At 46.8% G+C, this 19,383-nt stretch overlaps 1 protein-coding gene across 4 annotated transcripts; it reads right to left on the bottom strand.

The window, feature by feature from the left end:
• Positions 1-316: 316 nt before the first annotated feature.
• Positions 317-19,172, bottom strand: ESCO2 (establishment of sister chromatid cohesion N-acetyltransferase 2). 4 transcript variants are annotated; one of them, XM_075750262.1, is made up of 12 exons: positions 18,485-19,172; positions 17,525-17,751; positions 16,734-16,799; positions 14,135-15,140; positions 11,654-11,741; positions 8,888-8,948; positions 5,063-5,192; positions 3,405-3,536; positions 3,000-3,089; positions 2,408-2,551; positions 1,872-2,053; positions 317-942 (listed from the first exon to the last, which is right to left on the bottom strand). In XM_075750262.1, the coding sequence occupies exons 3-12, from the start codon at positions 16,781-16,783 to the stop codon at positions 804-806; spliced, it is 2,022 nt and encodes a 673-aa protein (XP_075606377.1). In that variant the 5' UTR covers positions 16,784-16,799; positions 17,525-17,751; positions 18,485-19,172; the 3' UTR covers positions 317-803. The 4 variants fall into 4 exon arrangements, with proteins under 4 accessions (XP_075606377.1, XP_075606375.1, XP_075606374.1 ...); XM_075750260.1 differs by lacking the exon at positions 17,525-17,751; XM_075750259.1 differs by lacking the exons at positions 17,525-17,751; positions 18,485-19,172 and adding an exon at positions 18,379-18,468.
• Between the last annotated feature and the right edge of the window lie 211 nt (positions 19,173-19,383).

The raw sequence follows: 19,383 nt of genomic DNA, 5'->3' as shown, positions 1-19,383 counted from the left end.
TTGCGTAAAGTATTTGTGTTCCTGAGGTGGTTGGGGACAGCGGCCCCAAGCTCAAGGAAATGTTTTCCTGACCCAACAGGTTGTTACACAGAGTCGTACCACAGTAAAAGAGGGTAAAGGGGCAAGAAAAGTCGCCACTCTGAGGGATTTACTAAAGAAAACACTGCCAGTCAGGGAATTCCTGCTAAAGAGGTTACAGCACATACTTGTCCTCCTCCCCCACACAGCCACTGCCACCTTCTCCTCCAACCTCCTCGAAGTAGGAGAGTGCTGGAAGCATTGCCACATCTCTGCACAGAACCACGCCGGAGCTGCAGCATTTCTCACATTTTATTGAGCAAAGGGCCCTCGTGCCAGGTTCCCCTGCAGCGCAACACCGGGGGGTTCCAGGTCTTCCACCCTGGGGGAAATCCTGCCACAAGTCCGACATCTCATACTCTGTGCCTACATTCAGCAACTGGTTGTACTAAGAGAGCTCAGAATTACAGACCCCCGCATCAGGGAGAAAACAGCCATCTTTATATTAATTAAACTTTTTAAAGAAATTAAGTTACTCGCAATAAAATTTCATTTCAGAAGAAAGAAACCTACCCCAAATCCAAACGAGGTTCCACAGCACACGCTAAAACACGACACAACTCTGTACACAAAGTGACACGCTCTCCCCCAGCTCGCTCGCAAGGGGAGGAAGAACAAAGGGCTCAGCAGGAAAACAGCGTTTAGCTAGGTACCACCGCTCGAGTGTTATTTTAAGCAAATTATCTCGGATGATTTCAGCAAACCTCAACTTGTAATAATCCGAATCAGTTGTTATAAATAAAGTTGTAAACAAGGAAGTTAGGGGTTTGGCAGTATTTCGTTGCAAACAGCTTGCCGTCCGGCGTCGGGTCGGAGAAGGCGATTTCGTGGGTGCTCAGGTAGCAGCCGTACATGAAGGTGCTCCTGAAAGAGAGAGCGGAGCTATCGGGGCACTGCAACCCGCTGGTACCTGCGGCCCTCCTCTGCAGGGACCTGCTCTTCCTCCCGTCGCTTCGCTTCCAAACCAGAGGAGATCGCTGCGAAAGGCCAGCTCGCTCTCTCCGATTGTGGCGTAATCAGGAACCATTTTCAAATTAGCGAGAAGGATAACGTAAAACCAAAATACAGTCAGGAAAAAACCCCCAAACAGAGGTTTTTGATGGAAACCCAGAGGTTTCAGTTAAATATCTTGGAGCGGTTCATGAGCTAAGTCCACCACGGCAGGGCCAGGACTCTTGTGGGCACCCACAGGTCACCCCGGTTTGGAAGGCAGCACATCAAACACTCAGACACTTTATACAGCTGTAGTTTATACACACAGAGCCAGCAGGTATGACCCAAAGATGATACGTGCCTCTACAAGCTCCTGGACTACCGAGCTCCCCCTCAAGGTAGCCCATATTAACAGACAGGGGAAGTTTTAAGTCTTCCCAGTTTGGTCTGAGCTTGAAAAGCTTGGAGGTTTCCTGCCTGGAAAAACCCAAGTGTTTGGGGCCCATCAATTTATCCAGTAAAAAACAATAAAAAAAATAAAATAAATGGTATTTTGTCCCAACAAGCAGAGTTTCTCTTGGAAAATCCAGTCTGTGTAGCTCTGCGTACCGTTATACCCAGCACTCAACAGCCTGGCCCACACTTAAGTTTATAAATAAAAATATTACTTAAATATTACATATACATAGAACATCTGTCCACTTGATATCCTTCCACTGCGGAGTGGGGATTTCAGACCTGCTTAACGATACAGATCTATCCTTTTCCGTAAGTTCCTTCTAAACGCTCTTTGCTGCGATCGTTCTCCCTCCCCCAAGGATCAACCCCCGGCTCCGCGCTGCCCTGAGGCCGCTCCCTACCTGACCACGTCCACCATGCGACGGGCGATGCCGTTCCTGCGCCTCGGGCCGAACACCCAGATCCTGCTGACGCCGCAGACGGCGGGTTCGGGCTCCGTGGAGCAGCGCCAAGCCCGGTGGTGCTGCAGGGGGTCCTGGCCGGGGGACGGCACAGCTCCCGGCTCAGACAGCACCCGGAAAGCCTGCGGGGACAAGGGGAGGCATCACGCTGCTCCTTCCCGCCGGGACGCAGAGCCGCGGGCCTTCCCGCGCTCCCAGCCTTGCCTCCTGCTGTCTCTTACACGGCAGATCACCACGTAAACAGCTCCCCAAACCAGGGTCGGATGGAAGCTCGCCGCCGCGCAAACTCAACCAGCAACATCTCACTCTGAGAAAAGCACAAGCTTTTCCTCAACTTTTTTTTTTTAAATTTTTTTTGGGGGGTGGGTTTTTTTTTGTTTATTTCCTTAGTTTTCTTTTCCCTCCCCACCCTGCGCAAAGCCAGGATTTCCAGTACTAACAGTCCTTGTTATTAGTCTACAATTAATAACACATACCTGCTTGATTGATTCAGCCACTAAGCACCCAACAATCATCTTCTCGTTGGACACAAAGAAATAGATTTTAGTCTTGGCTGGGCAGCTCAAAGGAACTTGCTTAAATCCCAGTTCATTATCTACAATTTCTTGCACATCTTCTGCCTAAGAAAACAAAACCGGAGAGAGGTGTGTTAGGAATTACCACGTGCGTTCTTTGACTCTGGCATGAAACCTGTCAGAAAGGGGACTCGTTCCCCCAAATAAGCCCATGCTTACACAAGATCAGGCTCTAACTGCATAGAAAATTAAAGAACAGGCTCCCACTCGTGTCTCTGCCCATCCAGACCTCTCTCAGAGCGCACCTGCCTCTCAGCCCAGCCTCGGGACGGAAAGAACCGGGTTCTGTTGGTCGTTTAAGGACAAGAGCTTCCGGGCAGGGCTCGGATGTGCCAGGGTGGGTGTCTGCAGCAAGCCCGATTGCTGCCCCAACGCCACTCGGCTCTCCTGTTCACCGGCAAGCGGTGTGTGATCACGCACCGAGGTAGTGCCAGGAGCTGAGCCAGTAGAAAGCTAATCTACACTATAAACCCCAAAATAAACAAACATGTACCTTCTTGACAGCGTATTTTGGGTCATTTGGAAGAATCAGTACAATTTTCCCATCCCAGAACTCTGCCACAACTCGTTCTTTCTTCCAACCCTGCCACAGAGGGGAAAAAAGAAACCCAAACAAACAACGAGTTAGTGGTTTAGCAAGAGAAGGGAAGTGATTCAGTGAAGATTCTGGCAGATGAAGGTGTAATCTGAACCACTTCAGCTTTCAGGAATAAAGTCAAGTCACATTTATCAAACCCATGAAGGCAGACGCTTGCTGGAGCTGCCAAACTTACACTTTAACCTCTCCTCTGGATGACAAAACACTTGCCTGCAGCTGTCTCGACTTCGTACCTGGATATCCCAACACCACTTCCCCCCGTCTTCCTCAGCCGAGCTGCGAGCGCAGCCATCGCCTTACCACGTATCTGAGTCCCTCGAGGAATCTCTCGTGGTGCTGGATGTGCTGGGCTTCGTCCTCGGGGCTAGCAGCCGTGTAGATCATGCCGCACGATTTGCAAACTACAGCACCAAAATGCTTCTGACCGGCATCCTAGTGAGAAACAAAACCAGTTAAGCACTCTGAAGCCATTCAAAACCACGTTCAGTTTAAAGAATGAGGTTGAGAATTGGTTCTAGTAATGATCATCAAAGATCCCAGTATTTGTTTTGATTTGAATTTGTGAAGGGGAGGACCAGCTTTTGCTCGTTCGCAGAATATTCGGAACTACGCGGCCTAAGTTATCCAGGGAACACAATGAACGCGTTATTTGGAATGAGCCTTGAAATAGATGAGCAACATCCTCACTGAGAAAACAATGTAAAAGAGCACCACAAAAAGGTAAACTCTGTTTAGTCTTTTCATCGCTTACCTAAAAATAACCTCGTTTTTATCTCTGTCAGTACACAGGGAGGGGAAGAGAAGGAACTGAATGCCAGCTGCGCAAGCAAACAGCAGATTGCTCTCCAAGAAGCGCTGGGAAGCAAAGCTGAGTTTGTTAAAGACTCATCTAATTTCCCTGCACTGGCTGCTGCTGCAGCAGCTCCTTTCCTTTCCCACGCCCCGGTTCGGGCTTCCCCCCGTGTCACAGCACCCACAGCCCGTCCCCGGTGGGCCCAGCAGTCAGACACGCCGCCGAGGCGTGCCGGGCAGGGTTGGAGCTCGTGGCTGGCCCGCCGGCCGCGTTCAGGGCGACCGAGTACACGCCGCCGCTCTCCTCTCAGCGCAGACGCTCATCTGGGTTTCTCTCTTCCACGGGGATCAGTTTTCACAACACAAAGTACACAATTTGTATCTGTGAGGTCTCAAATTTGACAGAAATCATCCAAATGGTGCTAGAAAGGGCAGATCAGCAGACAAGAACGATCACATAAGCCCTGATCCCGCAGGAAATAGGCTTGAAAAAGTCTGCATGTCACCAAGTGAGAACAAATGTTTTACTAAAAAATTACTCATCGCTGAGGGTGTATTTTCTGGAAACACATACACGCAACGGCTACATGACACGCAAACCTCGGAAACGTTGTTTGGCCTCCAAACTCAGTACTCCACGCTGAAGGGCAACGGCAGGAAGGCAGACATGGAGCTACCAAAGAGGCACCCACTCACTAACGGAGTGAGCTGCGCTCGGGCTCAGCTCTGGGTCCCGTTCCTGCTCCCACGTTTGCCGCTGGGGTGGCGGTGCTGCGCTGACTCTGCTCACACAGTGGGCCAGGAAGCCGTGGGAAAGGAAAATTATCCTATAGCATCCATACATGCTTGGCTGAGTTCCCCTTTGCTTTGGGTTTTTTTTGTTTGTTTTTTTTTTAAATATTATGTTCCATAAATCACTTTTGAATTCTAAAATGTAATAAAGCATTAGTCCCAGGGAAACCATAACGACCTATTTCCCAGCTACCACCTTCTCCGTGTCTAGTGCTAAGTATGTTAATCACTGCCCTGTCACGGTCGTTGCAGTGTGGTTGCTTTGAGGTTTACACGTAAGGAAATCCACTTAATGGTTAGCCTCAAGATATATTTCCTGTTTCCTCACCGCCAAGTCACCCAGAGGACCCCACACACCCCGAGGGGAACCTTACAATGATCATCTGATCTCTGGAGCGCTTGCAGAGCTCTTTCGCCTTCTTGCTTTTCTGTGAGGTGTGAGATGTTTTTGCAGGTGGGCTGCACCCAAATGGAGAAGTCAGTTCATCCAGCGTAGTCTGCGTCCTGAAAATCATTTCAGAGAGAGGTGAACATCAGTTGCTGCAGGCAAAAAGGTTAAAATTACACGTCGGGTAGCAGGGCAGGGTAGTGACTCTTATTACAGAACACCCTACACTAAGCCAGGTACAGCAAAGCTGCGAGAGCTGTGGTGCCAGCTCCTCTGGGGGAGGGAGGGAAGGAGAGGGGCTCTAGGAAGAGCCACAACTGCATCAGAAGTTCAATAACTCTTGCTTAAGCACCCCTCTCACTTCCCCAGCCATCCCGTTTCCAGGATATTGGAAATTCAGCAGCTCCTGGAACAAAGGGATATCTAACAAACCGGGAAGCAGAGGGCCGGGTCCCCAGAAACTGTGGGTGAAGAAACTGGTGCCCAAGTCCAGCACCTCCCTCCTCAAACCGCCACTTATGTGCGACTAGACCCCCAAAACGCTCCTGCGCAGGCTCAGGGGGTCTCGGCAGCAAGCCGCGCCGCTCTGGCAATCTTGCACCCGAGTCTGACTGGGATGCAAAAACCCCAAAAAGTCTCACCTAAACAGTCCCACATCTGAAATCATCTTACAAAGCTCCAAGCGTTCCCGTTCTGTGAGGAAAGCTGACTACACAGACTGAAGCAAGGCCGTGAGGAATTCTTCCTGTTTAGATCCAGACACGGAAGCTTTATATGACTTTTTAGGTTTATAACGTGGGCTGCAGCGATAGGGAAGCACATTGTCAGGGGTGTTAATAATTGCACAGTTTTTCTACCCTGCCTTTAGACTTCTGTACATAAAGGTGGTATTTCTTAAGCAATCTTAAAGTGGGAAATTGTAACTATTGTGCAGTGAACCTTAACATGGAACTAATTTAGAGATACAGCAAAAATTTTATAGTTTTGGATACTAAGGAGAATTTCCAAAGCAGAGACTTCATACAGGAAAAGCTTTTGCTCATCAGCTTCCCAAGAGACAATTGCAAATCCAAGACTGATTTTCAGTTAATCACAAACACCGGGATTTCCACATATTCCAGGGTTCCACTTGCACCACGGAAGGTATTTGAAAAGCCACACGAGGAAGCAAAGCAAGTATTGCAATCAGATCTCTCTTTCAACACTTCTGTGGCAGAGGACTACAGTAGCGCGACAAGTCTTGGAAAGTTTATTTTGGCTCTTTTAGGAGCAACTTTAAGTGGGATTTTTTTCTGTTCACAATAAACTCAGCTCAGAACGCTTTTATTGTTAACAAAATGCATCAAGAAGTTGATTCAATATGGGAAAGGGATTAGTAGCTCTGGTTCTTGCATGGGAAAACAAGTCTTTTTCCACTAGAGGTCTACAAGTACAGCAGCAAATTAATTGAAGAAATAACCTAACTGGAAGCACAGACACCAGGTAGTACAATTACACCCTACAAGTAAAGCATCCCAGTGCTTGCAAGCGATTTATCAAGATCATGCTTTTTACAGAAGCAAAAAAGCAAGTTTCACATGCTCATGCTTCATTTCCATCACACCAAGTATCAAACATCGCCCAGCAGATCTACAAAATACCCCCTCAGGTGAGCATGGGAGAGCGGAAGAGAAGCTGGTGCTTCCGTTAATCCTTTCCACCCATTTTCATTACAACTCCTGTCTTGTCTTTGGCACCTAGATCAAAACTGAGCATGCTGCTGTATTAAAATTTCTCAGGGTAAAAAAAAAAAAAAAGAAAAAAAGTGCAATACAGCACACAGCTGAGCGGTGCAGTTAGTGATCTCTGCACGCCAGGCGATTCCTGCAGAGCACACAGATACTTCTCGGAGTGCTAACAGCGTTGGTCTACGTTAGCCACGGCACTGTAATAGTTACAAAAGCATATCACAACGAGAGTTACTACGGAAAAGCAATGAACTGGATGGCAGAGAGAGATCAGTTTGACACTGAATTTAAAGAACGTGGGTATTCTACACCACCAGCACAAGGCAGGTAAACGAGCCTTCTGAAATACGGTCAACGTGCTGGAGGGAAGGGATGCCGTCCAAGGCGAGTTAGCACCGTGCAAACCACATGAAGCTCAACCAGGCCAAGGGCAAGGTCCTGCACGTGGGTCGGGGCAATCCCAAGCACAACTCCAGGCTGGGCAGGGAATGGATGGAGAGCAGCCCTGAGGAGAAGGACTGGGGCTGTTGGGGGACGAGAGGCTCCCCATGAGCCGGCAAGGTGCGCTGGCAGCCCAGAAAGCCACCCGTGTCCTGGGCTGCGTGTCCAGCAGCGTGAGCAGCAGGTCGAGGGAGGGGATTGTGCCCCTCTGCTCCGCTCTGCTGAGACCCCCCTGCAGTGCTGCGTCCAGCTCGGGGGTCCCCAGCACAAGAAGGACACGGAGCTGTTGGAGCCAGGCCAGAGGAGGCCACGGAGATGCTGCGAGGGCTGGAGCACCTCTGCTCTGGAGACCTCAGGCTGAGAGAGTTGGGCTGGTTCAGCCTGGAGAAGAGAAGGCTGCGGGGAGACCTTGGAGCCCCTTCCAGTCCCTGCAGGGGCTCCAGGAAAGCTGGAGAGGGGCTGGTGCCAAGGGCAGGGAGGGACAGGCCAAGGGGAATGGCCTGAAGCTGCAGGAGGGGAGATGGAGATGGGATGGGAGGCAGCAATCCTTCCCTGGGAGGGTGCTGAGGCCCTGGCCCAGGGTGCCCAGAGAAGCTGTGGCTGCCCCTGGCTCCCTGGCAGTGGTCAAGGCCAGGTTGGATGGGGCTTTGGGCAACCTGGGCTAGTGGAGGGTGTCCCTGCCCATGGCAGGGGTGGCACTGGGTGGGCTGGGAGGTCCCTGCCCACCCAAACCAGTCGGGGATTTGATGATTCTAAATCTTTTGCTCTGTACAACTGTAATAAGCCAGCGCCTTCCCAAAAAGCGACTCATTTCAACAGTTTAAAAATTAATACTGTAGGCTTAACCGGTAGAGGACATCCTGCATGACAGACAGAGGAGCTGCTGGTTCCTGCAAAAGCCACCGGTTGGCCTGAGCAGTGACCGACCTGCCCCGCCAGTGTTTCTCAACAAGGGACTCACAGTTTAACTTGCCCAATTAAATATAAAGTCGAATTTTCCACACGTTGTAGCTGACGTACACAAACTTAGCTCAAATGGTTGCTTGCAACACAGAATTGCTTCAAGCATGGTAAGAACACCCACGCCAGAGCCAATGCTGCTGTACTGGGAGGTGATGGAGGTCTAGTGAACTCCTAACACGCACGTTTGCCATCTGTACAAAAGTAGTATAAATGAAAATCCCTCTACAGGGCTCAAAAAACACCAAGGCTGTGCCATCGTTGGTGATTAATATATCCTGAAATAGTCCGCCTTGTTCTAATGATTTTACTATTAGCAACATCTAAGAGAAAACTATTATTTCTTTTTTAGTTAAAAAAAAAAAAAAATTCAGCTCAATAATATGTACAAATTCACAACTAAGGTGTCCTACAGCCAGTAAGCAAGCATGTATTTCCTTATTCACGGGCTAGAATCCCTCTAAACCAACACAAATTTAATCTTGCTTTTTTTTTTTTTTAAAAACAACAACAACAAAGCCACAGAAACAAACCCAAACCACCCTCAGAACTCCCAAACCTTACAAAGACTGGGAGAAAGCTAAGCTATTATATTAAGAATTAGTATAATTCAAGAAAAAAATTATTCTGCAGATATGACACTTGTGATTATTCTTGGAGAGACTTAGCAAAGATCAGCCTACCTTTTCTTGCTGGCGGGGGGTGCACTGAATATGGGGTAGACAACAGCATTTGAAGGAGATGCTGGAAAAAACGAGTGAAATTATTGTGATTTAGAATCCTTTTTAGTTGCAGAATACATTGATACATGGAAACAGAAATTCAAACACCAATGAGACTTCACACTGACCCACAACAGTGAAATTGAACTCTACAGGCAAGAGTTGTGAGTACTGGGAAGCTGTTGATGCTGCAGGATATAAAAGTTATGTCCATGAGTGGTATCAAGCCATAATTACCTTCAATCCACTTAAGTGACATTGATCAGGCTCTCTGGTGCTTTCCCCTCTCACAGTGGAATTATGAAGCAGAAATTTCTGCTGCGGTAGTTTAGTTTTTCCATAGCTATTAATTAAAAGTGTTAATCAAGCACAGGTTTCTCCATTTTCCAATATTTTGGCTGAGGCAACCTGAATCCACAGCTGCTTCATCCTGGGATGAAGCTGGGAAACGACAGGCTCAGCACTAGGTTACAGCACACAAGCTGCAAGCTTTAGGGTAATTCAGCAAAGACTTTGGTAAGTAAACCCAAGCAAATGATTAGTTAGGAATATATTTTCCCTCAAGTGTCAAAAGTTTAGGTACTAGACTGCTTTCTGCTTTTATATTTTGACTGCGTTCACAAACAGACAGAGACTTTTTAGGAATTACAGTACGTAAGTAGAAGAGCGGCCCTAACAGCCTCCAAAAAAACATACCATGAAGATGAACCAGTTGTTTATAGGAAACAGGACACAGTAAAAAAGTCTCTTGTTAATATCAGTAGCGGAAAAGCGGGTGAGGAGTCATGAAGATGACACTAATAAACAATAAAAAGCCTATGGCTTCCTAGAAATGCAGGAGCTTAGAGGGCCAAGATGCTTCTTGGGAAAGGCCCCAGCAGGCAAATAACGTCAGGCGATCTTTCCTTTATATAAAGAGGTGGAAAACGCAGTAAGAGGAGTCTTCAACACAGAGCTGGAGAGAGCAGAAAGAAAAGAGGCTGGCAGCCCAGAGCGTGCCACCGCTCAGGACAAGGAGGCATGGAGAAATGGTGACCTTCAATAAAACAGACTTCACTATGTTCCAAAAGTGGATAAATAAGTTCCCATGTGAAGCAAGACTAAAGAGGCGGGGGAAAGCTCAGGAGCGCTGGCAATTTCTTCAAGAAATAGATGAAGACCAGATGTGTCAGAAAGAAGTGGAGTAAGAGACAAACATGGCTAAATCATGATTCCCCCCCACACTGGAAACTCAAGGAATCACAATGGGAATAGAAACCAGGGGAAAGCAGAGCAGCAACACGCTGTTCTGAAAGCAGAAACGCCAAATTGCAACACGAGCTCGACCTGGGGAAGGCGACAGTACCAGGAAAGTGTCCTGTAACAGCAAGGGGAAAATCCAGGGGTTTCAGCTACCAAAAGAGGAGGAAACACTAAAACCAGATGACACAACATTTAGTGCCTTTTTATATCAGTCATCAACAAAAGACTTAGTTGTGATGAGATCTTTTCAGAGTGGCAAGGACTGGATCAACCCAGGGCTGCTGAAGCTAGAACAACAAACGCTGCCTATTTTTAAAAGGGAAAAACAGAGAAATCAGGAAATTAGGATAAAATAAGATGACCTCACCTTCTGCAAACATACTGGCACATGGTAGTGCATACTTGGAAGATGAGAAAGCAGGTAGAGGCCAACGGATTATTTTGCCTTAATAAAATAATATTTAAGCAACATATTTTGATTTTATTATCACTTGTTATTCCCAAGAGGAAAAATAATAAGTGTCTTAAAATTAATATATAACTTCTGAAAATTTCCTTATGTTAGTAGGGAAATAGGGTCTCTGCAAACCAACCATAAGAAAAGGGGCAAAGTAGACTGGGAAGGGGGGAAAAAATATCCTGTTCAAATAATTATTGTTAATAATTCACTGCTGAAACACAAAGCGTAGAGTGGAGTTTTCTCAGTGACCATCAGGAGTAAACAATAATATATGCTTATAACTTTGTAGATAATAACCAGCACAGAGGGGCATTTAAGAGTTTAATTTAAAAAGCATTCTTACATTGAAAATGGGCAGAAACACATAGATTGAAATAAGGATAAGGTGAACCACTATACTTAACAAGTTGGGGCAAAATAACAGAGGGATCATCCCTCTCGGGTTACGGTCAAGCCAAAGGCATCTCACAAAGTTTCCTGTGTAAACATATACATTCACTGCATGTCTAATATATGAATTAGTCCCTTCTTGCTAATTAGTGCTGGTTAGGCACAGATAGAAATCAGTTTGGGAGTACCATAGCAGGAAAGACACGGCTTAGTGTGGAGAGAACGAATGAAGAAGTCAGATGCCTAAAAATCAAGATTTAAAAAAGAAAGCTGAAAGAATCAAGGTAACAGTGCAGGGAGAAAAGAATGGTGAAAAGTGTAATAGTAGGTTTCAAAAACAGTAACTTCCCCAAGCTTACTGGGAATAGGCATGTAGTAAACCAAAGAGGAAAGATAGGTTAGACATCGGCATAAAAACCAATTTACATACTGCTAACCCTAAACTAGATTCGTCAGAGACACAGCAGAACCTCCAACGTTACTGTCCAGCTTATTTAAACACTAAAGTATAGGGTGACCTGGGAATTCAGCAGAGTTGATCCTGCTGGGGACAAGCAGGTAACCTAAGAGATTTTTCAAGTCTCTTCTGCCTCATTTTCCTACACATAGGCCAAAATACATATAATCCAACTTACCTCCCTTATTCACCTTCGGTGGAGATTGGCTTGAAAGAATAACGCAGTCATCTGACTCACAGCTTGTAGAGCTGATTGCACCAACATCCTATAAATTAAGACAATTTTTTTTTTAGGGCAAAAAGAAAACTCTCCAGTTAATGAAGTTCTCAGCAGCTACAGAACCACATCTAGTTCAAGCGACCTTCACAACGAGCATTAATTGACATTCTGAAGCGGTACCAACAGCTCTTTTTTCCAATAACGAAACGCGGTCTTCGCAAACTACCCATCTGACCGCTATTAGAGTTACACCTAAACGCTGAATTTGAAAGTGTTGCTGAAAACGTTGCACGAGGAAAAATTCATTTCCTGCAGGTTACTCGCAGCCTCGAGGCGTGCCAGCGACATTTCTCATCTACCTGCCTTTGGCTACTGTAAGGCTAAATTCAGCTTACGACAACAATCACAGATTTTTATTCTCAACACCTTGACACCTACGCTTTTGTTTTATTGAGGGACACGGGGGTTTTCCTTTTGTTTTTAGAGTAAATCTGAACTGTAGAGATCTGTATCATTTCTTCACCTTAGCGTTTCTGGGACTCTGCTTCATTCTCTGTCTACAACTGTGCTTCTTCCCAACTTTTGGAAGCCTCTCACAAATGTTCTATGAAAAATTAAAGTTTGCCAAACTGGTTTTTTGCCTTGAATTCTGCTCATTTTGTATGTGATAGTGTATTATTTCCCATCTCATCAGCAAGCCTAGACAGTCACCAGGTAGAGCAACCAGCTGTAGCAAAATCTCAGACTAGATGAAGGCCAAACTTGGTCTGCATTCAGTTTGCAGTAACGAAGTCACTCAGTCCCCTTTTCAAACACTCCATGCTTCTGGTTAACCTCTGAAAAATAATTTGCCAACACAAAAAATTGCCATCACAGCAGAATCAAATGCTTTAAAGTCGCATTTTCTTTTTACTGCACGTGCAAGATTAGATTGCACGAACTAACATTTGTGTTTTATTAATGCTGCATAGTAAAACTATATTGACAATCAAGTCAGGAATGTGAGAGAGACACTAAAACAGTGCAGGTGAACAAAGGAGACAATAAACTGTCCTTTATTGAATGGACACAGGAATATAAAACACATTAGCTCTATAAAAACAGCTTCCCGTCTCGTTCAGTGCTTCCTTTCAATGCCCAGTATAAAATACTGCAGTAGTATTCCACCGGCTTTTCCTACAGTTCAGGTGCCAGAATGCAACAGCACTAAGTGTCATGAAATGGTTTGCAAACCTGCTCTGAATTTGTATTTTACTGCTGCACTCGTTCCATCGCCACCCTTACCTTTCACACGCGCTAGAAAGCAAAATCCACATCCCAAGCTAAACAATTCTCTAGTAAATCATAAAGTTAAAAGCGAGCAAGCATTAACGGGTCGGGAATAAGCGAGACTCGTTGCAAAGTTTAACCAATTCCAGCACTGTTAAACATATTTGCGCAAGAATCAAATGTGTGTTTAAAAAAAAACCCCCAACCAGCAGTTTTCTATCACCAGGAGCATTGACTGGTAAGGTAGCGTATGCCTCTCCAGTGATAATACAAAAGGGTTACAGTTCTTCAGACACACAAACACTCACTGTTGGTTTGTTAAAGCCTGAGAAACCAGGGCTTAGTCTGGCTTCCTTGGAGAAGGGAGCTACAGGATTAGCACACAGTTCCTGCTGAGGAAAATCATCACTAAAAAGATAATCCCAGACCAGACCAAAGCCTGCTAGCGCGACTTGAATTACAGCACAGGCTGTACCAGCAAGCAACATCTTGTGACCCAGGAGAAATCTCTAAATAAATACAGACACTCTAGAAACAATTTTGCTTTCTCTGTCCAATTACTTCACTGGCTGAGAAGTGCGTGGCTGGGGAAAAGCAAAATTGGCTTCCAGGAGCAAAGCAGAACTCTTGAGAAGCACCTCCTTCCTCTGGCTTTGAGCAGGTAACGTTTTGCAGAGTTTTATTTAGGGAAAACGCCCAGACTGTGGGCTCACAGCCTCCCCCAAAGCTCAGCAAGGTCAGACTTGGCATGTGTTACAATTATTAAAACAGAAGAAAAAAAAAAAAAGGAAAAACAACCAAACACAAAAGGACATTTAAAAACTTCTTTTTCAGCTTTGCCCTTTTTCACGAGAAAGGAGATACATATTGTCTTTTGCAAAACATCCTGCAGAAAGCTTCCCCTTCCGCTGTCGTAAATGGAATATTTCACTGCAACAGAGAGCTAACAACTGTCGGGGTCACCGACAAGAACTTCTGAAGGTTTATCACAGTTTTGTGCCTTTTTAAGGCAGGAATAAATCTGTGAAAGTCTTCCTAGGCAAAATCCACTAATATAACTAAATAAACACTCTATGAGTAAGTGGAGCGTGCGTTACTTCCACCTTGCTCAGCGAGCTCCGTGAGCGTCACCTGAACACCTCCACGGGTCTTGGTGTCGCCGCTACTTACCCCATCCCCTACGTCACCGTTTCCCAGAGCTGCAGACTTGGAACTACAAAAGGGACCAGAGGGGCTTCTGCTTTTCTGCGGAGATGTTTTTCCTTCACCTGCCGAATCTCTCTCTTGACTTACACAGCTTGTAAAGTCCTCTCCCTTTTCATTTTCCTTCTTCTGAGACACAGAAAGACTTCTCAATATACCACCCTCCTCAAGAATTTTGTTTCTATCAGCTGAATTTGATTTTGTAGTTGTCGGTGGTCTGGGCTGATTGTTTTCTGGCAGAGATTTGGGGAGCTCCTGGAGAGATTTAGTGTCTACAACTGGTTTTTTAGAGTGCGATTTCTTCCTGGCAGAAAAGAACGCTGCTCCCAACTGGAGTTTCAGGGCTGGTTTAACTGTCATGCTTAGGACTCTGAAGGGCGAATCCATCTTCTTTTTAATTAGGCAATTCACATTCTCTTTCTCCACACTGGGTTTTCCCACTGGCATCTCTCCCTTTGCCTTCTTAAGCGTTTTGGGGACAGTTTTGCTATGCTTGGAGTTGGTTGCGTGCTTGGTTGGCTTTGAGCTTGTATTCCTGCTCAAGTTCACGTTCGTCTTCTCGGTCCTGCTGGCAGCTGGGAGGTTTTCATCCCTGTTCCTCTCACCCAAAGAGCGGTTCTCGTTCAGTTGTTTCCTCTCAAGAGGAGTAAGGTATCGCTTTTCCTTGCTATAAAAAGACACCGCAGGCACAAGGGGCTTGTACAAGGAAGCGGGTTTTGGGGATAATTTCCTTGAGGACTCCCTCTGTGTGGCTGTGGGAACGTTGGCTGTCTGAAGGGGGGAAATATCCAGCCTCCTCGACAGCGCCGGCTTCACCGGAACAGCCTCGTTTTCTTTCATCTCATCGCTGGAGCTAGATGACCATTTTATTTGGGAAGCAAACCGATTATTTCTCGATTTCTTTAGTGGAGACAGACCTTCAGCAAAGCCTACCATCTTTTTTTTCACAGGGGTCTCAAAGGCTAAGGATGAACTGTAAAAATAATTATAGAGCAAAACATCACATATACTACCGAAAGCTTTTCAATTATTGTTTTGCTTAAATAACACTTAATTTTCACTCAGCCTAGTTGCCTGTACTGGTATATGCCCTGTATCAAATAGAAATCTCAAATACCAAACTATTATATACAAATATCAAGACGCCTAAGATTGTCTTGCTATTCTCTTTTTTTTTTTTTAAAATACCAAATCTATTTTCTTGCCTGAACTTGTTAAAGCACCTGGGAACAAGAGTCATTCTACTTTCTGGAACACTGCTGACAGGATCAACACTATTCATGATTAAGGAGAAAAAAAAAAAGATGTTTGATTTGTTCCAGGAAAACTGCGTCAACTCAGATTTGCACCTGTGAAGAAGCTTGTGCATCCCTCACCCCTGTATGTAAAACTGATAAAGCTGGGGCGGGCGGGGGGGGCGTGTATCGCAATATTTTATGCCGGTTTCTGAAAGGCACACACGGAAATCTCACTCTAACAGCTATTTCAGAATGTAAAACCTCATCAGTAAATTGCTAATAGGTTCTGAACCTCCTGCCCAAAAGGAGGTGATAACACTAATACCACCACATTTATGCGAAGGACGCGTTCAGTCGTTCCCGGGAGGTAACATATTTGGCACACAACATAGCGAGGCATTTCCTCAGCCAGTATTTACACTTTATCTCAGGAATTTGTCCTTCTAATTCAGACATCAAACTTCACTCTTGGTCTCTTTCCCCTCCCCCAAGAAATATTTTTGTGGGGGAAATACAGGACAAGCCTGAGAAAAATCTGTTGGCCTGGTAGAGTTACAAAGGAATGAGAAAGAAACTATTCTTTTGGATTTAAACTCAGCTTTTTGTTTGTGGTCAGTGGCTTCTCCTTCACTAGATTTAGGGGGAAAAAAATAATTTGTAGTTTTTTTTAGGCATACGTAACACAGGAACTATTTTTCTATTAACACTAGAAGACTATTCAGATAATTTGTGCAGACCTCAGTGTTTCTGTACTGTATATCCAAGTCTTTCCAAGAGGGAAAAAACTGAGGCTTTACCACAAAGAAATGCAAACATCAGGAGTTTTATTTCTGAAGTTTCTAAACAACCAGTTTTTAGGTTTCTACTGGTTTTGTGACTTAGGGCTAGGTCTGTGTGTGAATGTCAGGTACAGGTATATGCACCTGACAGAGGTGACTGCCAAAACAAGTTACCTTACTTTAATCAAAGAAAGGGAAAAAAAAAAAAAGCCCTAATGCACCGTGTTAACGTGGGCCTGCAAAGTATCAGCTCAGTGTAACAGCTTTTCTCCTTTCTAATTCTGTGATTTGCTACAGATTGAAGATCATTCTTAGCTTGGGTTTCCCTATATATTAGATAAAATCTCTGGAGATGCTCAATACAATATAAAAATGTTATAAGTCACTGATTAATAAACTGGGGTGATGCTACCTGCATCTCAGAACTATATTAGGTTTCTTCCACTTTACATTAAAAGCTCTCAAGGATTTTAAACATCTGTTTTATTCTACATGCAGCAATTAATTTGTTTCTATAGAAAAAAAAAAATCTATGAAAAGCTAACGTACCCATCGGTATCAGAACTACGGCTCCTTTTCTGTGGGGTAACAGCTGCCATGTCTTTGCCAGAGCGCCTACAAGAACATATTTTTAATAGTTTGAAATTGATTTCCAGTAAAAAAATAAAATTAAACAAAAATAAAAAAGTAGGAAGGAAGGAAGAAAAGGTGGGGACTGGGAAGAAAACACAGAATGGAAGCAGTTCAGGCACAAGAGACTAGAGTAACGTAGGGCTACGTTTCAGCTGAGCGTAAGCCATAAAACAAGTGCACACAGAAAGGATCTTCCAGGTCAAGCCCAATTCTGTCATCATGGACAAACACATCCTAAAGTCCCATCTCTAAAACGGAGTCAGGTAATTCAGAAATGCATTTTACTTTCTGTCTCTTGCAAAGCTCATTCCAGATCTCACTAACATTGCTCCTGCCTATATTCACGGTCGGTTTATTCCCGCGAGGATTTCACGTTGGCATTTACCTTCCAGCCGAGACAGCTCTTTACCCGACAGACAGTTTCTCTCCCAGCTTCCATCTTGCCAAATACCATAAACCACACTTTTTTTTTTTTAGCCTTCATTAACACAGTACCCATTTAAACCAGTTTAACGCTGTTCCATCTCTTCCAGTTTGAGATAATTATCGTACAACATTCACCTTTCTGGTATGTGGCGTTTCACAACCGAAACCCCAGAATAAACAAATACCCTGTATCCAAGAGGACCAATAATATTCATAAACTTCTAGAACAGCAAAGAATAATTTATTCAATAATCTGCCAGTAGGGGGAAGTTCCTCCTAACCTGCCTGCGTTAAGGTGTTGCTGGTTTTGGGGAAGCAGTGACCGATGACAGCCCAGACAGGACAACCTGGGACCACCAAGCACATGAGCAGTGACAGAAGATGGAGCCAGGAGCTGCAGCAGGAGCCGTACAACCTCAGCACAGAGCAGCGCTGGCAGAGGGCAGCTTGAAGAGAGGGCAGGTAATGCTTTAGAAGCACAGGGCAACAATAACAAGCCTGAAGGTACCTGGGAAATGAGATATCAGGTGCAGATGAAAGGGAGGAGATAAGACAAGGAGACACTGTTGGCAGGAGAGTCAAGGCACACATGTGGAGGGAGGAAGCCTTACAGCTTGCACTCCTAACCCAGGATCTAGCTCTGCGCTGCCAGCCCCAGCCACCCGCACACCCTTTCCCAAAACGTTCCCAGCCAGCCCCTCACCTCAGTGTTGCATCACACCTTCACCCCAGCACCCCACGGGCACCCTGCAACCTAGGGGGGCACCAGCCCCTTAACCCCAGCACCCCAGCACCCATCCACAGCACCCCACACCTCCCAGAAACCCCCTCCCCACACCTGACCTGGCCCCAGGGCCTGGCCCCGTGCTGCCTGTCCCCCACCCCACCTACACGGCTACGCGGGGCCTGGTGCCCCTCAGCACCGCACCAAACCCCCACCTCAGGGTCCCTCCCCGGCCTCAACACCACACCAGGCCCTGGGCCCAGCAACCCCCCCCCCTCCTCACTTCAGCCCACACAGGCACCTCAGAACCGCCCCAGGCCCTGACACCCGCACCCCTCGTTCCCCCTAACACGAACCCTACGCCTCGACAGGCACCGGAGCGTTCCCCAGGCCCCGGCCGCGCTCCCTCACCTCAGCGCCGCCTTCCGCCACCAACACTCCCGCGCCTTCGAACCCGCGCGCCTTCTCCCGCCCGCCCGCTCTCCTCTTTCCATTAGCCGAGCGCCTCGTCACTCACGTGTATTTCATCGCCATTGGCCTAACTAGGGCGCGCCGATTTGCGCCCGCCCTACTTGGTTTCCAGCCAATCAGGTGGCAGAAATCGCCACACCCCTTCTCTTCCCAGAAAGACTCCAATTCCCAGCGTGCCTCGCGAGAACGGAGCCGCCTCCGGGCCGCGAGGGCGCGCGGGGGCTGATGGGAGTTGTAGTCCGTACGCGCTGCGGGCTGAGGCGCGGGTGGCGGGCAAGTTTTACATATGAAAGAACGGAGTGAATGGAGACGCGTTTGCAAAGGTTAACGGGGCGGTTAAGGGGGTGCCCAGCTATGCTTTTGCTTTTAAATGGGCCATCAGAGCCCTGCTGTGAAGCATTTCCATTGCCTTGGGCTACACAGTCTGGGTGACTCCCCCCTTCTCCCTCTTTGGCGCGCGATAGCGGTTCCCTCTGCTTTGCCTTCTGTCCGCGGCCTCCGAAAATGCCGCCGGAGACACCCCTCGGGGAGGCCGCTGCGGCCTGAGGGGGCCAGTGAGGGATTCAGGGCAGCGGCAGCTCCACGGAGGCTCCTCGCTGAGGTCCTCCCGTGGGCCCCTGGCATACTCCGAAGGCCATTTACGTCTGGCCAGAAAAAAAATAAATAAAATAAACCGTAACCAAGCCCACCGCACCCACAAACCGAGCCGGAGGAGTTTCGCGCATGCGCACACAACGGAGCCCCTCCCGCGCTGCAGAGCTGCGCATGCGCTCTGATACTCCAGCAGCGCTGGCATCCCACGTTGCGCATGCGCCAGACTCCCCGTACCGTCACCCCCACACACCCGGGCAGTTATGCGCATGCGCAAAGCTCTTTCTGGCTTCACCTCCCGGACAGCTGACGCATGCGTATGAAGAGGGACCGAGCCTTCACGCCGTACTGCGC

Source organism: Balearica regulorum, chromosome 3, assembly GCF_011004875.1.
Source record: "Balearica regulorum gibbericeps isolate bBalReg1 chromosome 3, bBalReg1.pri, whole genome shotgun sequence".
Classification (NCBI taxonomy): domain Eukaryota; kingdom Metazoa; phylum Chordata; class Aves; order Gruiformes; family Gruidae; genus Balearica; species Balearica regulorum.
This window is presented reverse-complemented; position numbering and strand designations above follow the sequence as displayed.

Coding starts and splice junctions, on each gene's coding strand:
- ESCO2 (XM_075750259.1), bottom strand. CDS start 18,461: ATGGAAAGAGGAGAGCGGGCGGGCGGGAGAAGGCGCGCGGGTTCGAAG. Junction 3,090..3,404: donor TCGAGGGACTCAGATACGTG/GTAAGGCGATGG, acceptor CCTCTGTGGCAG/GGTTGGAAGAAAGAACGAGT. Junction 2,054..2,407: donor TGGCTGAATCAATCAAGCAG/GTATGTGTTATT, acceptor TTGTCCCCGCAG/GCTTTCCGGGTGCTGTCTGA.